The following is a 24,481-nucleotide window of genomic DNA, read 5'->3' on the forward strand; positions in this document are numbered from 1 at the left end:
AAACCAGCCTTGATACATATGGTTTCTTGTGTAACTGCCATATTAAATGTCTGGGATAGACTAAATACTGTACATGTCTGGACTTAGCCCCATACTATCCCCCCTGATGTCTCTTTGGAGACATCCTCACATCACTCTAGGATGTATGGGCTCATACATGCACCCCTGAATTACAGCAGGGATCACCAGAATCTCACACCTTTCTGGGGACTTTACCCCTCAAACTTTTGCAGAATTAGGTGGGAAGTATGGGTTACAGGCTTAGCATTATTTTTTTACAAATTACTAGCTTTATTCATTCTCAAAATAAATCCCACAAACTTTTAAAATTGAATCCTATTGGGCGACTTTGCACCTATGATCTGGGATGTAGAGGCGCCATCTCAATTCTTGACTTCATATTAGCTGCTGAACCCATTGAGGATAAGGAACTATTTGAATAAACATGGAAAGAGAATTAGGGGTGGTCGGATATCCAAGAGCAGGTGGCTAAGACCTCTGCTAATACCAATCTTAAAGAAAACTCCCAAAAAACTGTACTCTTTATACCTGACAACGTTGGAGTTATGCTGGCGACAGTGTGGGCACAGCAGTACTTACTTACATATACTGTATGGTGGGATTAAACCTTATCTCAAATTACTAGCATGATGTCCTTTCCCTGGTGGGCAGTGTGATTAGTTTTGCACCCCTAAGAACGCATTACATGTTCTATTATGTAAGCAGTTAGGAAAGACCCTTAAATCGCATGACAAACTCCGCGATCATAACTATAATGCTGCCAAACTCCAAATTACTACAAGTTGGAAGCAATATGTTGCATCTTGTATTACTGTCTTAATTAATAAGGTTTGGTATACTGCCTCTTTGGAATATATCACTGCCATCCTTCATGACAAAATAGTTAAGTTTCATGAACTATGGGGTTCCTGGTTTTCATTCTTCAATCATACCTTACCAGGTATAGGCTGAAACTTTCCTTAAGAATTATCCATTGTGTTTCTTCGGCAAACTAAGGAACTCATTCAGAGTCGGTCGAAGCGGCCGCACGGTCGTACGCCACCGATGTTCGCTATACTGCGCATACGTAAAGTTCGCAATGCGCGTGCGCAAACTAGCCGCTATGATCAGAAATTTCTCTCTCCTTGAACACAGCCAGGTCGGTAGTTTGAGTGACAGATGGAGGCGTTTGTGGGTGGTAACAGGGGAAGGTGCTTGAAAACAGGGGAGTGGAGATCTGAATGCAGGCATGTCTCATTATGCGAACAGCGTTTTATGGGAGTGCATACGGTTTATGGGAGTGCATAATTAACAAAATAGCGTCATGGCACATGTGACATGGGAGGTTTTTACACTGACATGATCGTAGAGCTTAAGAGAGGGTATGGACAACCTTAAGCTCTATGACCAGTTCCGATGGTTCCCGATGGTCTCGATTAATCCATATATGCCCGGAGATGACGTGTAATGCGTACGAGAAGGGGGCGTATTTTTTGTCTTCCGACCGCTTCCTCCCCTTGGTCGGTCAGCTACCGATCCGAACTTAGGGATGCAACTTGTGAGGGAATCATTTCATTATCCGGCCCCTTTTCCCATACGACCATGCGGCCGCTTCGACCGACTCTGAATGAGGTCCTAAGTGCTTTGCTGTGCTTCTCCCTCTACATACATAATAATTATGTTACAATGTTGCCTGTCACCCATCTACCCTACACCCTTTACCATCCCTATTTTCTTATCAATAATTACTACTGTATTGATAAGTAGAACCTTATATACAAAAATTGTAGTTTGATATTCTTTTATTTTGAAAATAAGTTATTTTAAATAATCATTAATCATTGCATTCATTTTTTTGTACTATTGACACATTTCCGCTGTTATACATATTTTTTACACTGTCTTCAGTTTGTCTAGTGCTTTGTTAAATAAAAAGATTTAAAAACAAAACAAAAACAAAACTGTCTGTTCCTTGAGGATTCCAATATTAGTAGTGCATAGTAATGCAAATGATTCACCATGGCTGAAAAGGTGCTTTTAAAAGGGTTCTGGAAAACAATTGTGGAAAAATTGGCCTTTTTGATGGAGAAAAAACAAAACAAAACAGAAAACCAAGACCAATCCTGTAAATGTCTTATACCTCCTTTTATTCAATCCTGCAAAGTGAAAACACAGAACAATGAGTGCGTGTTTTCTCTGAACAGCAGCTCCCAACATAAAACTCAGCGAGAGATTAGCTTGATCATACTGTAAATGTAAAAAAGAAAAATCTTAGAGGAATCAGGCCTACAAAAATATATGCCACTTTCTGAATAACACTGATGCCTTTTTGACAAACCTGGTGAAGTGGGTACATGAGTAATAGTGACAAGTGAAAATGTGTTAAATACAACTAAGGAATTAAACTACAAGTCCCAGTGAGTCATATCAACCTTTTAATGCATTTGAGTTTCTACAAGTGCCAGCATTCCCATTGCTGCCAGTGACTCTTATTATTGTATGTGCTGGAGATTGTAGAACTCCAGTGCTAGCATGCCCTGGCAGCCATGTCCTGCTAGCACATATACTGTAGTTCAACAATATAATAGAAAAAGCAGACCCAGACAAAGTAGGAAAAAAAACATTTTATTAAAAATAAAATACATACAAAACCTTGTTTACCTTTTATGCATATGCCTAAACTCATATGTAGTATTCTTGTAACTCATAGGGAAGAAAGAAAACATGCAAAATTAAGGTCCTTGGAGCATAACAGATAACTGAAATGATCTGCAGGGATCAAGATGCACTCACTTGGTTAAAACTGTTTTTCCCACACTTCAGCCAATCAGACACAAGCCACTCTACTTACTTAACCTTTTTTATTGATGCTCTCTAATCACACCCTGGTTTCTTCCATTTACAGTAGAGATGAGTGGTTAGATTTTGACTCGATTATGTTCGGATTTGAAGACATCATCGCATTGGCTATCTGGCTCTCACGTGTTTTGGATAGCCAATATGTCAGATCCAAACTTAAGATAAGTTGTTGAAAGGAACCGGGTAAAAACTGAACCATTCACCTGTACTTTAGACCCTCTACTTTCCCCTAAGACCCTGTCCCCTAACACCCTGTACCTGGTACCCACACCACTGAATATGTTTACTCCTGGGAGCCTCTCCTCTTACCGCTGGCAACCTCTTTCCTATTTTCTTTCAAATAAAATCAAGATAAACTCCACATTGGAGTTTTTTTTACATATGAAGAAAACAAAATGGGAAACAGTAATACTGCAAAATTTTACATACTTAAATCTTATAATGATAATGTTCTTAAAACTTCTAATGGCACTCCTGAAGCAGCAATGCATATAGCTTTTTATTGCATTTGATACTAGACAATGTTAACTAAGAAAAAATGTTGGTCTATAATTCAGTGTAATTGTAAATATTATATATATATATATATACACAACAAAAAGAGCCAGCACTCCACAGTAATACAAACAACTTGCCCTGATTCCCTCTGAAGTTTATTAATGCTATACATGCATATACAAAAAAAGCAGAGGCACTCACGGGTCTTGTACTGAGGGATTACGCCACAGAAGGGTACATTCGTTCAACATTTCAGTCGTTCAGACTTTTATCAAGAATGCTTTGATAAAAGTCTGAGCAACTGAAACATTGAACAAACTTACCCTTGTGTGGTGTGATCTTTCAGTATAAGACCCATGAGTGCCGCTACTTTTCTGTATATGTATATAATAAGTAAATAAATAAATATATATATATATATATATATATATATAGGCAGCAGTGGCAGCGGCACTCCTCAGTAAAGAATATGACACTCAGTGTCATATTCTTTACTGAAGAGTGCCGCTGCCACTGCTGCCTGTTTTGTGATTATCTGCAGAGGGCACCCACCTATACATGAGAGGAAGAGTGCCAAGCCGTTGTTGCATATATATATATATATATATATCAACAACTTATTTTATAACATAGTTCAATTTAAGTATTTCTATGCAAGTTTGACTCTAGGTGAACTACTGTATACTGTATGCACAATGCTTCAGTCAATGATGTTTCTTTTCTTTTGCCTAGGAAGTTTTTGGAATGCAGCTTCCTTTAACACTGTATCATCTTACCTGCATTTTCCTACCTTTGATGGTGAATTTAGTGCAGATGTTTCTTTTTTCTTCAAAACTGCATCGCAGTCTGGACTCTTCTTGGAAAACCTTGGAATTAAAGATTTTATTCGTATAGAGCTGGAATGTGAGTTTTTTTTACCGTAAATTTATTTGAAAAATAAAGATTATGACATATAAGTCTTAAAGGAGCTGACTAAAGATCTACTAAAGTGAAGCCATCATCCGCACACATTCCAAACCATTTTATAAAACAATATGGATGTTACTACTAAAAAGAAATCAACATTTATCATTTACCTTTCTTTGACATTTTCAAAGAACAGTGTGAAGGTCCATCTTTAAATTTTATTAAATTGCTGCTTAATGTGTTCACTTCAATTTGCATATTGTACCCATTGGCAAAAGATGGAAACAATAGAAAAGTTTAAAGAAGGTAGATTAATAAATTATAAATAAAAATAAACCTTTCTGGAACAGCCAGCAAAAAATATAGCTCTTTATAATATTTTGAAAAAAAAAATTAAATTTAAGTTAATAGCTGTAAGTCAAACTTTAATGAAAATTATTAACATAATATTTTATCACTGGGATCTGTTTACTAATATATAATATGTTTTATTTATTTAGACCACCATATAATGTGCAAAGTAGTATTTAATTATAACTTAGGGATACCTGCTGGTTTAGTTATTTTTGTAAAGGTTTGCCTTCTGGTTTCTCAGTTTTGATATTATAATGTAACAAAACTCCAAAGAGTTTTTGCATATTAGTAAGTAAAATTTTATTGATATTAACTAGTAAAGTATTAAATGAATTATAGCAATAGTGATAATTTCAGCATTTGCCTCTGATTTCCAGCTCCAACAGATGTGGTGTTTTCATTTGATGTTGGGAATGGCCCTTTAGAGGTTAGAGTATGCTCCTCAACTCATTTAAATGACAGCCAATGGCATTTTGTGAAGGCAGAGAGAAACATAAAAGAAGCCTCTCTTCAAGTGGATAATCTACCCCAGAAAACATATGTTACTCCCTCTGATGGGCACATACGACTACAGCTTTACAGTCAGCTATTTATAGGTAAGTGCTGATTTAAATATAAGTAGAAATGACCCTTCAGTTTTTGGATTATAAATAATGACAAGAGTCATCCTGGGTATTTTATAAATATGATGGTAAAATATGTTCACCTTTTGTGATTTTTTTTTTTTTAGTTAGAGTGTGCAATACAAATCGCCTTGTGGAAAGATAGGCGTAAGACCTTTTTATTGCATATCTGCATTTCCAATATGTGCATGTGCACCAAAGATCCGCAGTTGAGCTTTTCTATTTAGATTTGGTTGTATCTTACAATTATTGTACAACTTCTTAAGCATAGAGAGGTGGAATGAGGAAGGGATGGAGCAGGCAAGAATAGGCTGAGTACAGTTAATGCATGATCATGAAATTGCAACACAATTAGAGGTGGAGAAGCTGTGTCTTTTGTGGGTGCTGGATACCTGTTACAACACTGTACAAATCCATACTGATGATAATCAGCAGCACCATGTGTTTGCGGTGTTAAATTAAGATTTATTTAAATAATTAAGGAATACATGCCCCAAATTCCCCAGAAGTGAACCTAGCACAAATGCTCATGATGGTTACCACTAGTGTGTGCGTGTGTGTGTATGTGGGGGGATGAACTTCAAGTGCATTGTGATTCCATAAGGAGCTAGTTTTCATCATGTTACATGATTTTTTACCAACCATTTGATTACCCTGGAAAGTAGAAATAAATAAGTATCTTCACATTATAGGAAGCCCAGGCTATTAGTGGTGGTGCTGAGTACACTTTTGTGACTGATAATATAACTGGCCTCTCTGTGTGGCCATATCAAGATATGCTTAAACTTTGTTGACCTGCGTTTTAAATGTTTTGTCATACAGATGCATTGACTTGTTATACTGAGTTGAACATCTTTTAATATGTACATTTTGGGGGTTCAACTTTATATGAGACACAAATTGTACATTTTGCCCATAACACCATTGTTCTATTTCTGAATTCTGATATATTGAGGTGTTTTGGTTTATGCATATAGTCACGCTACCCCATCTACATCATTAGCACATACTTGCCTACTTTCCAGGTATGTTCCGAACTTGTGGTAGTTCTTCCAGGCTCCCTGGAGAATCCTCCTATGGTGATACGAATACATGTGAATTGCATTATATGGCTTCACCTCTTTCAATGTAATGAGGAAAATAGCTTTTACATAATTAATGGTACCATATTCACCACCAACTCCCTTTAGCCTCATTCTCCTGGAGAGCACTATTAAAAGTAGGTATCATTTGCAAAAAAAAAGAAAATAAATCCCGCACGGGATGAAAAACTATTTTTCAACAATGATTTTCGTCCAGCATACACAACTTACATGCATCTTATCATCATTTATTATTTACTATGGCTGTTGGTGCTCCCAAGAATCAATAGAAATGCTCATACATTTTTGTGTTTCAGCCAATGCCAAAAAAGACACACAAAAAAAAGATTCTTTGGTTGGGGCACGGAGGATCCAATAGCCTCTGGTGCAGAAAGAGCTATATGCATGTTGATTACTCAATTCTTTATGCATAATATCTTCTTGTCTTTTTCTAAGAAATACCGTCATATGTGAGATGTGCATGAGTCATTGGGTATGTGCATTTTTGACATGTTATGAGAAACTGATTCATTTCTGAAATTGTAGTATCTGAGAATTTATTTTCACCATTAGCTGTCTAATGCTGTTATAATATTTGATCAATTGCAACACCTGATGCTTTACTTTCATTATCTGATATAAGTAGAATTAGGTGATTAATTAGCATTATTACCTATTATTTTCACCTTTTATTTATTTATTTATTTTTAGATGTACTGAATTGAGCAAACTTATTTGTATAATTATTTGATGTCTATTTAAGTTGACCATAGAAACGACAGGAAGATTACAACATTGTAATCGTGCTGTCATTTCTATGTCTGTGATAAACCTACCCCTAATGAGCAGTCGTTCAGTGCAGGATCATCAATCATCTGGCAACATGCTGAACCTGATGTTATGATCAGGTTGACCAGCATGTTTGCCCGATGATAGATGTCGGAAATTACCAGCGGGCGTGCACATCAGTGGTCATTTCCGACTTTAAAGTGCCCTATTTGCAGACAATTTGACATCATTATCGTGCAATTGCCTGTAAAAATCACCAAGAGGATGGGCAGCATTAGGGGTGACTAGAACCAATTCTTTACCCATATTCTAGTCAGGTTACCCCATTATTTTATACGGAGAATACACACCTGCCTAGTATCCTCTAACTATTGTTGTTTTCCCTATGTAAGAAAGATTATAAGAGCAGATGAGAGGCAGATAGCCAGGGCCAGATTAACAATGGGGCGGATGGAGCAACAGCTTCAGGCCTCCACATAAAAATAGGCCCATTGTCATGACAACATGATGTTGACTGGCCATCTCCTCTCCACACGCTCAGCCATAAATCATAAGTAGTAAAATTGTATTTCTATTTACCTCACAAAAGGAAGCATTTTTTTCTTTTACATATTTAGGGAGACATTGGGGCTGAGAGTATAGCGGTGTACATGCCCACAGGCACTGGCCACACCCACACAGCACTGGTAACATCTCCTCTGCTTCTCATAATAGGCCCTTATTCATTTTCAGCTCCAGGCCCAAGTGGCCCTCAATCCGGCCCTGCAGATAGCAAATGTATGCTGATGATAAGTTGTACTCAGATATGCAAATGTTGTCATTGATTGCATTACCATTGTCTTATTTATGCAAGGAGGATCCAATAGCCTCTGGTGCAGAAAGGATTATATGCATGTTGATTATTCAATTCTTTATGCATAATATGCAATGTACCGGGTTTTCTGGTCTTGTCTAAGAAATACCGTTATATGTGAGATGTGCATGAGTCATTGGGTATGTGCATTTTTGACACGTTATGAGTAACTGATTAATTGCCTGAATTGTAGTATCTGAGAATTTATTTTCACCATTAGATGTTTAACGCTGTTATAAAATTTGATTAATAGCAACACTTGATGCTTTACTGTCATTATCTGATATAAGTAGAATTAAGTGATTAATTAGCATTATTACCTATTATTTTCACCTTTTATATATTTTTTTTAGATGTATTGAAATTGAGCAAACTTATATGTATTATTATTTGATGTCTATTTAGGGGTGACTAGAACCAATTCTTTACCCATATTGTAGTCAGGTTACCCCATTATTTTATATGGAGAATAAAATAAAGGTATTATTCAAAATCATAATTACAACAAATTCTCAATAATTTCTTGAAAAAGTGTGCCCCAACCAAAGAATTTATTTTTTTGTCTTTTTTTGCCCTTGGCTGAAACACAAACACGTATAAGTATCATCTGCAAACAGAGAGGGTTTGCTAGTTGCCCAGAACTCTCCCATCCCTCCATAGTCTAGCCAGTGGCTCAAGTCATGGCCACAAATGCAATGATATATAATATGAATGCCCAGCACATTTCCAATACAATTCTGATACCATGCATAGCAATCGCAATTGCTCCTCTATGCATATACACTGTGGGATGCATGTGTGTATGAGTTTTCAAGGTTTTTCATGCATACACAGTACCAAACCCAAAAAATTCTGAATAGTGGCTCTGAGTGTAATCAGGTCCACAAAAACATAAGACTACTTACTCTGTAATGGCATGGGATGTCTGGGTGATGAGTCTACAATATTATTTCATTCTGTCTATTTAGGCATTAGAACAGTGTGTGCACTCACCCAGAAGCCCCGGTCCAGAGGCAAGCAGTCAACTGTAGATACAGAAAAATAAATGAAAGTGCAAAGATACCCAAATAACAACACTAAAGTCTCCAGCAGGCAGAGTTATGACAAGCAGTGAGTAGGGAATGCCCCATGCAAGGAAGTAGTTTGTATGGAGGATTCAACCCACCTCAATCTACAGCCACAACAGTTGTCTAGGATTTAGAGAGTGGCAAGATCATTTTTTTCTTTCCTATGACCTCATAATCTTAAAGATAGTTTTTTGTTTTACTAAAAATATGGAATTACAAAACAGTGATCTGAAATTGAAACAAAAACTTAATTAAACTTAAAAAAGTAGTCACTAGTATAAGAGGGCAGAGAGTGTAATTTAATGCTTAGCTGTCCATCAAATACTGTGCTGCCTTTGACCCAGCTGCTCTCCAAAGAAGACATGTTTTCCTTTTTATATCAAAAAAGTATAATTCAATTTATTTAATATTTTAAGGGATTAATTTATGATTTTGAGAGGCAAACTTTATTACTGTATTTACTGAGTGTAGTTGTGTCCCCATTAACTGCACCCCAAAATAAATAAAGTGGAAATAATAAAAAGAATTCTGGTGTAAAAAAAGTTTTATAATCTTTTATAATTTAGTTTAAATCATAATTAAGAGTGTGTGTGTTGGAGAGGTAACATATATTACTGTACTTACTGGGTGTGGTCATGACCCCTTGCTGCACCCCAAAATAATTGAAGTGGAAAAAAATTATTTTGTTCTGGTGTCAAAGAAAATATGCTGTTTTCTATAATTCAATTTAAATGGATTTCAAGGGACCAAAAAAGCCACCTATTTTTGTCATAAATTCTGTCATTTGCCAAGGAATCTATACCATTTGCATTGCCAAAGTAAGTAGAGGTAGGGATTTTAACCATTTAGGCACCTCCTCCCTATTATGTAACTTGCAATGTGTTCATTCAAATTATTTCTAAAAACCTGGAACTCATGTAAAATAATAACAAGCAGTTGAGCATCAGCTACTATCAGCATGTATAGAAACCAGAACATGCAATATTAACTTCCAACAACTTCATCATCAACTTCCTCATTAATGACTGGAGGTAGTCATGCATCCAATTTGCAAAGATAAACTGACTCCTCCCCTATCCAGGATTCCTATGTAGAAGCCATGTGTGCTAGGACTGCTACTGCTGGAGGTGAATCTTTATTACAGAAGGGGAACAAGAAGACTAATAGTTTCAAACAACATTTGTTTTTGAAACAATCATTTGCAAGCAGAACCAAGTATAACAGCCGCCATCCTGTTGCACAGCAGAAATCTGAAGCCATAATGCCATTGTAGTGAATATCCACTTAATTACAGATATGGATACAAGCGGTACAGGTTAAACTAAAGATTACATGAGTTTACCATCCACTGGGTGGTTGTATTGCCTTCAGCTGCAGCAGTATCTAAAACACCAACTCGTTTACAGGCAGGCTACTCTCTGTATCACCAGCTTCACTAAGAGACAAATGGGTGTCAATCTCATGGATGTGATAGCAAAATGACTTACCCAGCTAAGACTGTACTCAGAAGTTGTCATTTCTGATAATGCAAATAATATTATACTAGCATAAGAAATGGGTGAATTTGAAAACATCCCATGTTTTGTTCACAGAATAAATTGGTGCTACAGAAATTCTTAAAACACCATAGGTACATTCTGGAGATTGTAGCTGTGTCCTGTAAAATATTTCTGCCATTTTTGGCATTCAGCAACACATTTTGAAGTTTCCAGCAGATGTAAGAACATTAATATTCCATGCTACCAACTGAAACAAGAAGTAGTAACCATGTGGGATTCCACCCTTTATATGCTTCAGTGACTGGAGGATTAGGAACAAGCCATCCAAATGTGCACATCAAGCCATGCCATAGAGAGAGAGGGACCATGTTACCCTACTGCAGAACACTGCAGATTACTCTTGGTTCTTTGCAAGTTCCTGAGTCAGGTAATACTCTAAATTAAACTGCTGGAAAAGTAGCTAATGAAACTGAAAGAGGAGATGAAACTAAGCAATTTCACTAAGTATGTTGAACTTGTAGATCAAGTTTTTTTATTTGCTTTGCCAGGACCAAAGAGTTTGCAAAATCTTGCAATTGGATCAGTACCTTTTGGCAACCATGCTTGGTCCTAGGTTTTAAGTCCTAAGTAATGCCTTTCTTTCCAACTGACACATGTTTCAAGAGATGTGAAGAGAGCTCCTTGTGAGCAAGTTGACAGCTCAAGTAGCACATTACACAATGTCTCCTGCTTCAATTTCTCCTCTAAATGCTGCTGTCAGGAAAAAGCTATCTGTTTCTAAGAGCCCCACCGGTGGTGTTGATGGGTCAACTCAGCACACCAGAGTAAAACATTATGACATCTGGTCAGGCTGAAAATAATTGCCCACATATATTGACACCTCTACCATGACTCAAATATCGTAAACATCATTAAAATGGTGGAGGGTTAATTTAATAATAATTTACATATTAGGATCTCACACATAGTCTCATACTGTGAGACAAAAAAGGCAATTCTGAGTTCCTTGAACAAACTTGCAATTGTTTACTTAAGCTGCCCACCCTCCAGGTGTGTACTCAGAAAGAGTGTTTAGCACAGCCACAAACCTTGTGAGTGATCAACATAGGAGTCTACTTCAGAAACGGTAAAAAAAATGATATTTATCAAAAGGAACTACAAGTTCTATGAGAAAGACCTTTGCCGTTGATTACAACTTCTTTAACAGTGCATTCCAGTTGGGTTGAGCTACTATTGTGTGATGAAGTTATTAACAACAGGGATGAGGGTGATGATGAGGATGGTTATTTATTACTATCCGTTATTTATATGGCACCACAAAGGTTCTGCAGCACCTTACACAGTATTTACAAGAACACACAAGAAAAAAAGTTAATAGTAATACAAAACAATGCAGGACAAGGACATGGTTTATAAACTTAGCTGCATAACACAAGCAGCAGGGTGTCAGCAACCAAGTGTTAGGTGCCAATTGAGGAGTTAGGAGTGGATGATGGCATCTTCCAACTGTGATGATAATAACAACACTGTTAGCCTTTAGCCAATTGATAGCTTGTTTTATCAAAACCACCACAATGTTTTCTTTTGTGGGGGCCCAAACACATAAAGTTTTCCTGTCCTTTTTATTATACAACATAATTGGGTGAGAGGGCTCAATGACAATTCCTTTGTGCACCACTTTTCATTATGGGCTTGCCAAGATTGTGTGTGTTTGACAGGAAGTGTATATTACTGTACTTTTACTGTGGGTTTTGGCCCAGAATCAAAATTATATTAATATAAAGCAAAATTTAGGCCTCATGAAGACAAGATTACAAGTCCTTATGTGATTAACACTATTTTGCTTCCGTACAATTAATGTGAAGTGGAGCATGAATACCTTTAAACTATTATGGAAAATAAAGTTGCCAACGGATTATCTCAGCCAAACCAATCTGTGGAAATACTAATACAGTAGGTGCCATCTCTACTATTTTCCCTCTAATTGGTTAATTAATTCCCTCCACCTCCAATCATCTGTTTTAGCCTTAGGTCTGTGATTAGCTGGATGGAAAAAATTTATTAATTAACATATTATCTTTTATACTAGGCTATTACTCTGGCTTGATTGTCTGTTTTGGCCAAAGGCCTGTGATTTGGAGAAGTGTATTGGTAAAATATTTTATCTTTTACTAAGCTTTTACTTTTAGGCGGTTAGTTCTTGATTAATAAAAACATTATATATGGTTGTATAGTTTATTAAACTGCCATTCTGATGGCAACTGCTGTGCCATTATGTTTCATAGATGTACTGTAGTATTTTAAGCTGCCATATATTTGTGCCACTATGCTGTCACTTTTATTTTAGCCAGCAAGTGCAGCTTCTGGCCAATATTGTTGAAAATAATATTGTGAGTTGTGAGGTGGTACAAATTGACTGGGAATGGCTGGAAATGAATTTTATTTATGTTAAATTATACTATAGAAACAAACAAAGTCAAAATTACTTATTTGTTAGTAGTTTTATCAATTTTTGAAGACATCCAAATCCAAAACAATTGATGCTGGTTTTGACAAACCAAAACACAGGGGTTTGTGAACATCTCTACTTCAGATGTCAGTGGACTTATACTTTTTTGCATACACTTTTTTTTAGAGTGATTGATGTCCATTTTGCTTAAGATATGGATATCAATAATAACGTACTCGTTGGCTGAAGGAGACACTGCTACATCAGTAACCAAGGCCATTCTGGTCATCTAGCTCTTCTGGAAAATGGAGGTTGGGCCGATGGCCTGATCGAGCCAATACAGTCATCAGTAGTCACCTGAATTCCTGGCCAAGCAGCTAAGTCTCCCAGTGCTCTGCTCAGCTGACATGCAGAATGATGGGATGTAGAGTGAGGTCATGTCCCCTGATTCATGACATGTTCCCTGTGAGTCATGGCTATGCACCTTTGTTTTTTCTTGAATGCCCTAACAATGTAGGGACTGATTCTTGGCCCCAAGCTATCACTGTTGGTGATCAAAATCTTCAGTGATTTCCTTTATGCAGAGAGAGTTGCCAAAATAGATTTTATAATCAGAATTTCCATACAATAAGTAAAGTACAAATGTGGAGCTAGTTCAGTATTTATGCACAAATATTTTGATTGCAAAGCAATACACTGAGATCTGTCAGTAATCATGTAAGGAGATATAAAATAGGATACACAAAAATTTTAGAAAAATTTTATATATTACATTTTTAATACTACCACTAATGCATACAGTATATAACAATACACAACACAGATGGAGAGGCAATATGGGCTGGCTTCTTTTAACCACACATCATAAGTAGATATTATATACATAAACAATATACATACTGCGATCGCACAACAAGACATAGTGGGCGTGCTAATGTCTTGCTAGCGATCGCGGGATTTGCATACTCTGGCTACTGATGGCTGCGTGTGAACGCATCCTAGCGAGTGGGTCTGAATCAGGCCCTAAGACCTGAAATGCAGATATCGAGATGTGTCCACATACAGCTATCCTCAAATCATGCCAAATATCCCGGTTTAGTGTGCCACTGACATGGCAACTTAGTGAAGCAAAAACACTAATCCCAAGTACCCAGTATACTATAAGTGAAAGAAGAAGCAACATTTTGGAAAAGGTAGCATTATGGAGGGAAAAGTACCAAAATTATGGAATAAGAAACATAATTGAGAAAAAGTATACAATCCAGTAAAAAGGCAAAAGACAGGTCTGAAACGAGTTGAAATGCTTATCTGCTATTTTATACTAATTCCTTTGTGACCTATACACCTATTTCCTTAAGGGGCTATTCAGCATTGCACACATGTGCAGTGCTGAATGCAGATTCCTGATTGACTGGTATCTGTGTGTGCACAGGACCCATTCTGCTCATGTGTAGAACAGATCACACGCAGCCCCTGCTATGCCTCTGCCTGATTGACAGGCAGGGATGACCAGCTTCCCAGAAATGGTGCATGTCTGCCCCATTTTCTGGGAATGGCAAGGCCAGGGGCTGCGTCCCCTGACAGTTTCCTGGCCTCGCAAGCCAGCCAGCCTGAGTAAGCAGTGCTGGGATAGCAAATGCTGCAGGGGGTGTCATACACCTCCTGCTGCATATTAGCAAGGACAGATTTGTGAATCATCTTGTGTCCAGCTTTGCAATTCCATCCTAATCTGAATCACCATCTAAAATGCAAAATTTCGGAAAAAGTAGCAAAACTGCAGGGTATGTAGCAAAATGAGAAAAAAGTGTATATACTTATGTATTTCAAAATAGCTTAACATAGATTTTGTATGTAGCTAATGGCTAATTACTTGTTAAAACCGAATGCTGGTTGAAAGATATTATTTAAAACACTAGATCTGTAGAATGCAACATATATTTAATAAGTAACTCAGAAGTGATTATTAACCTAGACATAAGATAATTAATCTATCATTGACGTTTAACTGACCTTGAGTGCCTCCTTTATTGGATTTGTCTTCCTCTATTTATCAAGAAGAAGAAATTGATTTATTGGAATAATGGTCATTAGAAGACAGCTATTTCTATGAACTATATTGAAAATTAATTCTATTACTCTAATTAAATGAAATTTTGCATACTCTACAGTATATAATAAAGGCTACTGGATACAAAGCAGAAAAAGTTGAGTCATTTCTTTAAGCTACATACCCACTGGCATTAGAATTTTTGGCTGTACTCATTTAAAATGAATGTACACCCTATTTCAAATCTGTATTTTTACATATGAGGCCATAATTAACAACCATCTAGTCCTCACTAGGGGTCTGTTTAAGCGTTGTATGCTAGTCAGCCACAGATTCAGCTGCATTTTCATGCTTGGAATTACATGTGGATCTCCACATTTATGCAGCTGTATAACCCTTATCCATCCACTTGTAAAAGTAGCTGTCATCATTATCAGCCAGGCATTGCATCAGTCCTATTATTGGTACAAGAGATCTAGTCCTCACCAGGGGTCTGCTTAAGAGTTGTATGCTAGTCAGCCACAGATTCAGCTTCATTGCATGATTGGAAGTACATGTGGATGTAAACATTTATGCATTGTATAACCCTTATCCATCCACTTGTAAAAGTAGCTGTCATCATTATCAGCCAGGCATTGCATCAGTCCTATTATTGGTGCAGAAATCAGATACTGTATATCTTTGCGTGCACTCACCTCTGAACAGATATGCTTCTGAAGAAGAACATTTTTGAACCACATTAAGGGAGAGGCATCCTCTGATTGCTACCTCCATGACATCACCAGAAGAATATCTAGGACAAAAAGAACTTTCATGGTTCATCACTGTGGGACCAGCATGCTGGGACTTTTTGAACAACTTTTCCTTCAGTTCCAGTAGGCTCTCTGGTTCTATCAGTTACAGATTACCTATATATGATCATTGTTTGTAGCTGTTTTGAATAATTGAAAGCTGTGACTAATGTTTTAAGGTGAGTCCAACTTGTGTGTTGTATTACTGTATTATTCTTATTTGTTCATATATATCATATTGTGTTGGAATGTTATACTGGATTAAAGAATTGGAAATTACTGCTAAACAAATAAGGAAGAAAAGAAACTGAGATGAGCCCATGTACTGCTGTTGCTTAATAAGTGTCCACACTAATGGGAGTTCCTTGGTGAGGGATATCTCTATTTTACTAAATGGAAATCTAGTCCTTATGTTTGAACCCTGAATGGTGGCAAGAAAATGTTACACTATGTTGTTTTTCCTTTTTCTTTATATGGTCAACAGAGATGTTGGTAACAGGAACTTATTATCCTTGATAGCACTAAGTATTAATTGCATCATTGTGTAATATACCCTGTCTGTTTTGGAAGTGTATGGTGATACTTTGTGGTCAAATAAGCTGCTTGTTTTATGGTATACATTACATAAACATCACAGAATGTCAGTTCTTTGTGTAATATTAGTTACAATCAGAAAGCAAAAATAATGTTGTCATTTAGCTAAGATAGCTAGCAATGAGAATACACAAAGCATGAGAATACTGAGAATGGTACAGTTATGAAATATCCATGACTTAAGATGACGTTTCCAAAAACATTTATCAGAGAGACTGACCTTGTTTAGATCTACCTTCCAGTGGGTGCTAGCAAATTGACAAGCAATTCACAAGGTATTAACTTTAATAGGCTGCCTTTACTACACTGTGAGAGGAATGTATTGACTTTGCACTTAATACAGCTTTTTGGTTCTGCTGCTGTATTTAAAGAAAGTTATAAAAACTATCAAACTAGGATTGCAAAAGACTTGAAAAGAAACTGATCGCCATGAACTAATAGGATTAAAGAAAGACATTTTGAAAGTAGTAGAAAATGTGTGATTCTGAGAGATTTAAGCTTCCAGAGTAACGCTCTTATAAATTCAGCCATAGGTGCTTGTAATCGCTGCTATTTTCAAAGGTTGGGCTTCAGAACTAAAAAATGTAAGTTATAATCTTTTTCTGCTAGCAGTCAACTGCCATTTAATAAAAAAAAAAAGGTGGAAGAATTTGTAGCAGTCAAAAGATAATGGCTTCAAAATACTATGTTACAAACTATAAAAATAGCTATTAGACAAATTACACTACAGAGCAGTGAAAATGATATGGGAACATTTCAGTCTATGTAGGCTCTTTAAAGATTTTTTTAAAATGAAACCGCGTATTTTTTCACCAGGCTTAAATCATTTGCACTTTATGATAGTATTAAGAATGTACTCCTATTTAAAGTTGGAAAATCACAAAACATTTTCCAAACAATAATGTGATGTACCTTTTTCAGTAGAATAAAAATTTAACATGATATAAAATATTACTTATGTACAGATTTGTGAAAGGAAAATTTATCAAAATATATTTGTTGCCTCCACTTGATACAGTTTTAAGATGATTTATACAGTTTGAGTCTCCAGTATCCAAATATTCCAAAATATGGAATATTCCGAAATACAAATTTTTTTTGGCTTCACTGAGATAATGAAACCTTTGATTTTTGATGGTTCAATGTGCTAAAATTTTGTCTATGGCACAAATTTTACAAATATTGTATAAAATTACCTTCAGGCTGTGTGTATAGGGAATCGGTATGAAATACCGCCGGCCGCATGGTTCGATTCCCGGCAGCACCTGGCCGACCAAAGCAGAGTTCCTGGCAGTGGAAGCCCAACAGCACTGGAAATCCCAATCGTTGATAGGTAAGTATGTTCTAACCTAACCCCCTAACCCTAACCCTCTTTAGGGGTGCCTAACTCTAACCTCCCCCCAAGTGCCTAACCCTAACCCAACCTTTCCCCGCTGCCTAAACCCCTGGGGAGGTGCCTAACCCTAAGTCCCTCCCGGGGTGCCTAACCCTAACCCTCCCTCCCCCTAACCTAACCCTAACCCTCCCAGGGGGGGTGCCTAACCCTAAGTCCCCCCCGGGTCCCTAAACCTAACCTTCCCCCCCGCGGCTGTCTGCTCGCGGCGCCCGGCATCCCTTTGATCAGGATGCCGGGCGCCGGGCTCCCGGCATTGGGGAAATGTCAGGCGTCTACATCTAGATGCCCGGCATTTCACACTCGCTGGGATATGACAGTCGGGAAGCCGGCTGCCGGTATTAAGGATGCTTGAAAGATAAGAAAACAAGATCCCCTGTAGGGAATAGCAGGAACACTTGTACAGGTGGTGAAGGTTTGTGTTTTGATACATAATACAACATTCTGAGAAGGTTGTCCAGCTGAAGGTTTGGGCTGTAAGGAGATCCAGGATAAGTTAAAATTTAATTGCACTAGGTAAAATCTGTTGGAAGAGACTTTCAAGGTATTGAAAAAGGTCAACTGCTTTAACAGATTTGGGAATATTTATGTTACATAAACTTTTCTGGAAAGATCTGTTCTTTACATCCTCCTCTTAGTCCTGAAAGAGTTCATAAATAATGGCATATTTACAAGAATTCATGTTCCATAACCTCCTGGAATTTGCACAGTTTATAAACTATTGTCTCTAATGTATTGGTGTGAGCACAATAGAATATTTTTTCATTTTAATTCCTGAATTGCAGTTCATAACTCTCTGTAAGGGGTTTTTTAACTGCTCATTATCAACAGAGAATGTGTCAAGGGGTGTCCACAGATGCATTGGGATCTAGGGGTAAATTTACTAACAATCGTGTCTGTCCCACGTTTAAACATGCATTGCAAGGACACAGATTTTTGCCAGATGAAGTATTGAAATTTACCAAGAATTTTATTTTTCTGAATCGTTTCCAATGGTGTATGAGATCGTGTTTTCTCCCCCATTTTCCCTCTGTCTGACCATGGTCAAACACTTCTGAACATAAAGCCTGCACACTTCAGTAAGATCTGTGCTGACTTCTGTATGTGTGTAGTGTAAAAATGTGTAAAATATAGGTAAAAATGGCATGGAGTTCGCCCCCCGAAACCATGAGCAGCTGCTTTTGGTTGAGGAAATTTGTGGAAAAAATGGCATGGGGGTCCCCTGTTTTTCAATGAACCTTCAGCAGTCTCCTGAGCATGTCCTCAAATGTACAAATAGGTGTAATCCACAAGTGCTGCCTCCTCTATCTTGAATCTAATCCTCTAAAATTATTTTTAACATATGGGTAGACACAGCTTTGCATCAGTTCCCAGATCCTCTACCCCAATCCTAAATGGGACCAGCCAGTATCATAGATAGCAGTCACCAAGAATCAGTGGGCACTGTTCGCATAAAGGTTTATTTGACACTCACACTGAATCTCCCTCACTTCAGCCACAGATCCTCTCTTCCTTTCAAACACCAAACATATGGAAGTGAGCTCACCTTAATGCACCTTGTGGAATTCATCAAAAGTTGTCTTTCATAGTTGAGCCCTGATATGTACATAGAAACCGCAGCCCTCTCCATTGTAAACAATATTTTAATCCATAAAATGAAAAACTACAACAATCCAAACAGACATAAACACAACTGATCAGTAAGCCAAAAATTCTTACATAAGGCTGGGCATTCCTCAGGAATTAGGGACCCCCCAATAAAGGGGTCCCCAGTCCCAAGTGAACCCCGGGCCGAGGGCTCTTCCCTGCACCCCTGGCCAATGGATGTATGTGTAATGGTAGTAATAATACTATAATATTTTTTTTCACAGTGGGGCTGCAGGTACTAGTGTGCCTGCCCTTTGGCACTTGTAGAACTATAAGTGCCAGCAGGCGGCCAGCACCAGTACCACAAGTGTGATAAAAATATTAAAATATTGACATTACACACACACACTGAATATTGTAGTCTTTTTTACACATGCATACACTCATTCACATACTCACTTGCACTCATACTCACCCCCAATCAGACTACATACTTACCTTGTCCCTTGTACAGGTTGGTCCTCTTCTCCAGTAGAAATCCTGGTTTTCCGAAAACAAAAATAATTTGTTACCTGGTCTATGGATCATACAATACTGTATAATATTTCACTTTCACAACATTACTGAAGGCAATTCCCAATGCATCATATTTTAACTGAACTTGACCAAAGTCTTGGAGTGATACAGTCCCGGACATTGGAAACTAATCTACTCCCACAGCTGGCAAGGTTTTATTTTTCTCCCATTTTTTTCCTCACATCTTCAGGAATGTGATGCTGGTCCGATTTCAGCCAAAGCCTGGTACACAGGCTCCAGAATTTGTTGTTTCTTGGTTTCTTCCTCCGATTCCAAGATATGAGTAACAGGATTATTTAGTGTCTTATGACTGTCCGGTGATTCAGTTGACAGCATGCCTGGACAGATCCAATCGAGAATAATTACCTGGAACAGGGAAAAGCCTCACCCCAGAATAAGGGGGTATGGCAACTCTGGTGCTATTGCACCTTCTGGTTTAGGCTCCAAACGCAGTGGTCAATTGCAAGGATTTCCAAGATTCTTGCCAGCAGATTTCTGTTGGGCTCTTCCCAACTCTTTGTTAACTTGTCCAGCTTGTCAGGTTGGCCAGCTGGGCAGACATGGAGCACCCTGTTCTAAATTGCCAGTCATAAAAATGTTTTGCCTTCTAAGGCCCTGTCACCCCTATATGGCTGCCTGGGCTTAGGGCATATCCACATAGGCCCTCTGTGCTTTGCCTGTTAAATAAGGAGACAATTTTGCAATCAATCCACTATTGACCATTTAAGTCGAGTTGCCTTCCTCTCAAAAAAGACATCAGACATCATCTGAGGGTGTCATCTTTTGCATCATGGTATGACTGTGTTCACCCAGTCAGAGCTGACTGAGATCTTCCCACAATAATTTGTTGCTCTTCACCTGGGCCTCAATGATGGCCAGCATTGGGCTCTGCTGAGCCTGCTGCATAGCAGCCACATTAGTTAAAGCCCAGAGGATTTCACACTGCAACTCACAGGGGTATATTTACTAAAGTGCAGATTTATAGAAGTGGAGTTGTTGCCCATAGCAACCATTCAGCTTCTACTTATCATTTTTCTAGCAACTTCTAGAAGATAATAGCTAGAACTTCATGGACTTCTTTGGTCAAGGTAGCTTTGTGGTGGTTCACTTGTCTTGACAAAGGTCCTTTGGGGACCGAAACATCGACCAATGTCATGTAATTTGTAAGCAATAAATTGGAGATTTTTTCTACTGATTGGTGAGTGCCCATTGTTTTGTTTATATATATATATATATATATATATATATATATATGTAGTGGTAACACCAAGCTAGATGGTGATAGTGAGCCACAGATTCTTTGTGGGACTGGAGGGAGCCATCCACACAAGGAAGATAAAGGAGGTGTGACCACCAAACCTATGGGCTGCCCTGTGGAGTCAGTCAAGGGAGGACTGGGCAGTCAAGAGAAGTGCTGCCAAATGTGCAGAGTCCAGGTGGGACTATTGCAGTCAGTAGTCCAGTGTGCCTGGAGGGTAGTAAACCATGAGGACAGTGGGAAGTCAGGAGGCCCTGTCCAGTTCTGCAGGTGATAGGGAGGAGACAAATCTCTCTTACTGTGTTTTATGAAGTGGTGGCAGCCAAGCCAGGCCAGTGGGCCTTGTAGCTGTGAAGACCAGGAGGCCATGTATCAACCTGTGAGAGACAGGACTATAAAGACTGAGACTGTGATACATTTGCAGACTAGCTGCCAACTATAGAGAGGGGCTAAGAAATTAAGAAGTGAGGTAGTGGCCTGTATGGGGCTAGGTCATTTATTAATTTGTTTTTGAAATGCTGACAGTAAAGCTCAGTTCATTTTCATCTTAAACTTATTACTCCAGATATATCTATATATATATATATATATATATATTTATTTATATATATAGATAGATAGATATCACACTCCACAAATGGAAATCTCCTGTATACATCGCTCAGCAGAACCAAGATGCACTGGAACACCTATTCCATACTTTGTTAGGAACGCTGTCAATCTGCCAAACAGTTTGTGCATATTCTATTCTCCTCAGAATGCCTCTATTCATTTTTGTTTCCCTTAAATCTTATTTTAGTAATAAGACAAAATATTTTTTTTGTGATAAATAAAACACCCAGTAATCATTACCTGTGCAATATAATATTAAGGATATGTCAATGATTAAATATGTTCTTATTTTATATGCAACAGATGTTGCTTCTTGTTTGAGTAGAGAAATATAGAATTAATTGGTGCTCTTTCAAATTATTTCAATTTGTTGAGTTGAGAGGTAGTTTTAAACTGGAAATCCTTGAGAAGACAAATCAAATAATTTGTAGTTTAGAAGTGCCAAATCGGTGACATTTAATTAACTGAATGAAAATGAATGCTACACAACTTGAATACTGTTTTTGATAATCACTTATGGTGGTTATATTTTAATTAATTATAAGCAACAAAAGGAATTGTTTACTGTCTGACATAAAAGATGTAAACATTTAGGACACAATTCAAAATGTAATTTCTGTATATGTTTGGACATATTGTCAATCTTAAGAGTAACATATTGCATAATATTTTCTAGTGTTATCACATTAAAACTATAAATAAAAGTTATGTTATAGCCAAAATTATATTTATTAGTTTATTTAGTTAAATAAACTTCACTGCCTCAATACACATTCGACAATGGGTTTTAAATGCACAAAGTAGAACCTTGACTTATTGTAACTCTCTTGACTTACAGTAACTCTCTAATTATTCCTATCCTGTATTTTTAACTTCATAAACTATAAAATTATAACTTAAAGTGCTACTGTTCTTTATATGTTTAACAAGTTCTGTATATAATGCTTATTTTGGTAAATACAAGTAATTGATGAATTTTTGTTGCAAAATTTTTAATGTGGTTTATAGAATTTTATAAGTAAAATATGTACTTAATTGTTAGTCCCTGTGAATACAGTATGTATTGTAATTTATACTTCAGTTTATTGGTGGAAATTTTAGTATACAAAATGTGTTTTGTACCAGTTATTGTATTTAACAAATACATTGTTTTATATCACAGTATATACTGTGTATTTATAACCATGCTGTGTATAGTAGAGATGTGTGGTGTGGTTCTACTGAAACTTGAACACACCCAAACTTTGGGGCTTTAAGTCAAACTGAGTCCCACCTTGGGTCACTATGGGGGTTTTGGGACTTTCTGCAATCTGATCTTGGATTAAAAAATGGATCTTGCATGTTTTTGATTGCATGCAAGTCCCACTCATGATTTCAGATGCCAAAATTGGTCAATATCAACTGAAAATGAATGTTTTTTGTTGTTAATAATACTATAGAAACAAAAATTTATTTTAACTGTTTATATAAATTTATATACATTTTTTAAAGAAATCCAACCAAAACCAAACCAAAACACTTGAGGGTGATTTTTTCAAAACCAAAACACTACAATGATTTAGGGCCAAAAACAAAACATGGGGGTCTGCGCACATCTCTAGTATATAGCTAATTTCACTACTGGCAATTGCATAATGGTCATAGTAATTTTATTACTAAAAAAATGACTTGAAAGAAGGTAGAAAAACAATTGGTTTTGAACCAGCCAGTGTGTTATAAAACAAAACAAATATATACTAGAAATGTGCACCGACCCTTGTATTTTGGTTTTGGTTTTGGATCTGGATCTCCCCTGGTTTTGGATCTGAATCTGGTTTTGGATTTTTTTCCTTGGTGTTTTGTTTTCGTGGTTTGGTTTTGGATCTGGATTTTCTTCTTAAAAAGCATAAAAACAGTTAAAATCACATAAAATGGGTCTGTTTTTCTTCCTAAAGCATAATTAACCTCAATAACATTTATTTCCAGTAATTTCCAATCAATTTTGACCACCTTACAATATTATTTGCTTCATCTAGTTAAGGCCAAAAGGTTGCATCCAGCTAGCTGGCTGACTAAGCTAAGTGACACAGTGGGCGGCACTAACATGTGGCAGTTCAGCTTCTAATTTCCAACATGGATACAGTGTGTTATACAGTGTGGGTTGGATACACCTATAGTGCACTTACTGTGACAGCATTGCCGGCAGAGTGAGGTTGCTGTTGTCCTCAGTGAAGGGTATCAGTGATGTTGGCAGTGTGGGGGTGCCAGCGGTGTCTTTAGTGCAGGTGCTGGCTGTGTCGGCAGTGTAGGGGTGCCAGCAGTCAGTGTCTTTAGTGCAGGTTTGCTGGCTGTGATGGCAGTATGGGGGTGCCAGTGGTGTCTTTAGTGCAGGTTTGCTGGCTGTGTCAGCAGTGCGGGGGTTGCTGGTGGTGTCCTCAGTAAATGGAATGGCAGTGCGGGGGTGCCAGCAGTGTCTATATTGTAGGTTTACTGACTGTGTCAGCAGAGCGGGGGTGCCAGCAGTGTCCTCAGTGCAGGTTTGCTGACTGTGTCGGCAGTGCAGGGGTGTTGTCATTGCAGGGTGCCGGCAGTGTCAGCAGAGCGGGGGTGCCAGCAGTGTCCTCAGTGCATGTGTGCTGTTAGTGTTGGCAGTGAAGGGGTGCTG

At 37.6% G+C, this 24,481-nt stretch overlaps 1 protein-coding gene across 1 annotated transcript in view; it reads left to right on the forward strand.

The window, feature by feature from the left end:
- CNTNAP4 (contactin associated protein family member 4) overlaps positions 1-24,481 on the forward strand; it is a 377,413-nt gene that overhangs the window by 334,343 nt on the left and 18,589 nt on the right. Inside the window, exons 16-17 of the mRNA XM_088470185.1 lie at positions 4,090-4,260; positions 4,995-5,213. Coding sequence (XP_088326311.1) covers positions 4,090-4,260; positions 4,995-5,213 — 390 coding nt within the window. The remainder of the gene's footprint in view (positions 1-4,089; positions 4,261-4,994; positions 5,214-24,481) is intronic.

Source organism: Taudactylus pleione, unplaced genomic scaffold, assembly GCF_031769625.1.
Source record: "Taudactylus pleione unplaced genomic scaffold, aTauple2 ptg000095l, whole genome shotgun sequence".
In the NCBI taxonomy this organism is placed as follows: domain Eukaryota; kingdom Metazoa; phylum Chordata; class Amphibia; order Anura; family Myobatrachidae; genus Taudactylus; species Taudactylus pleione.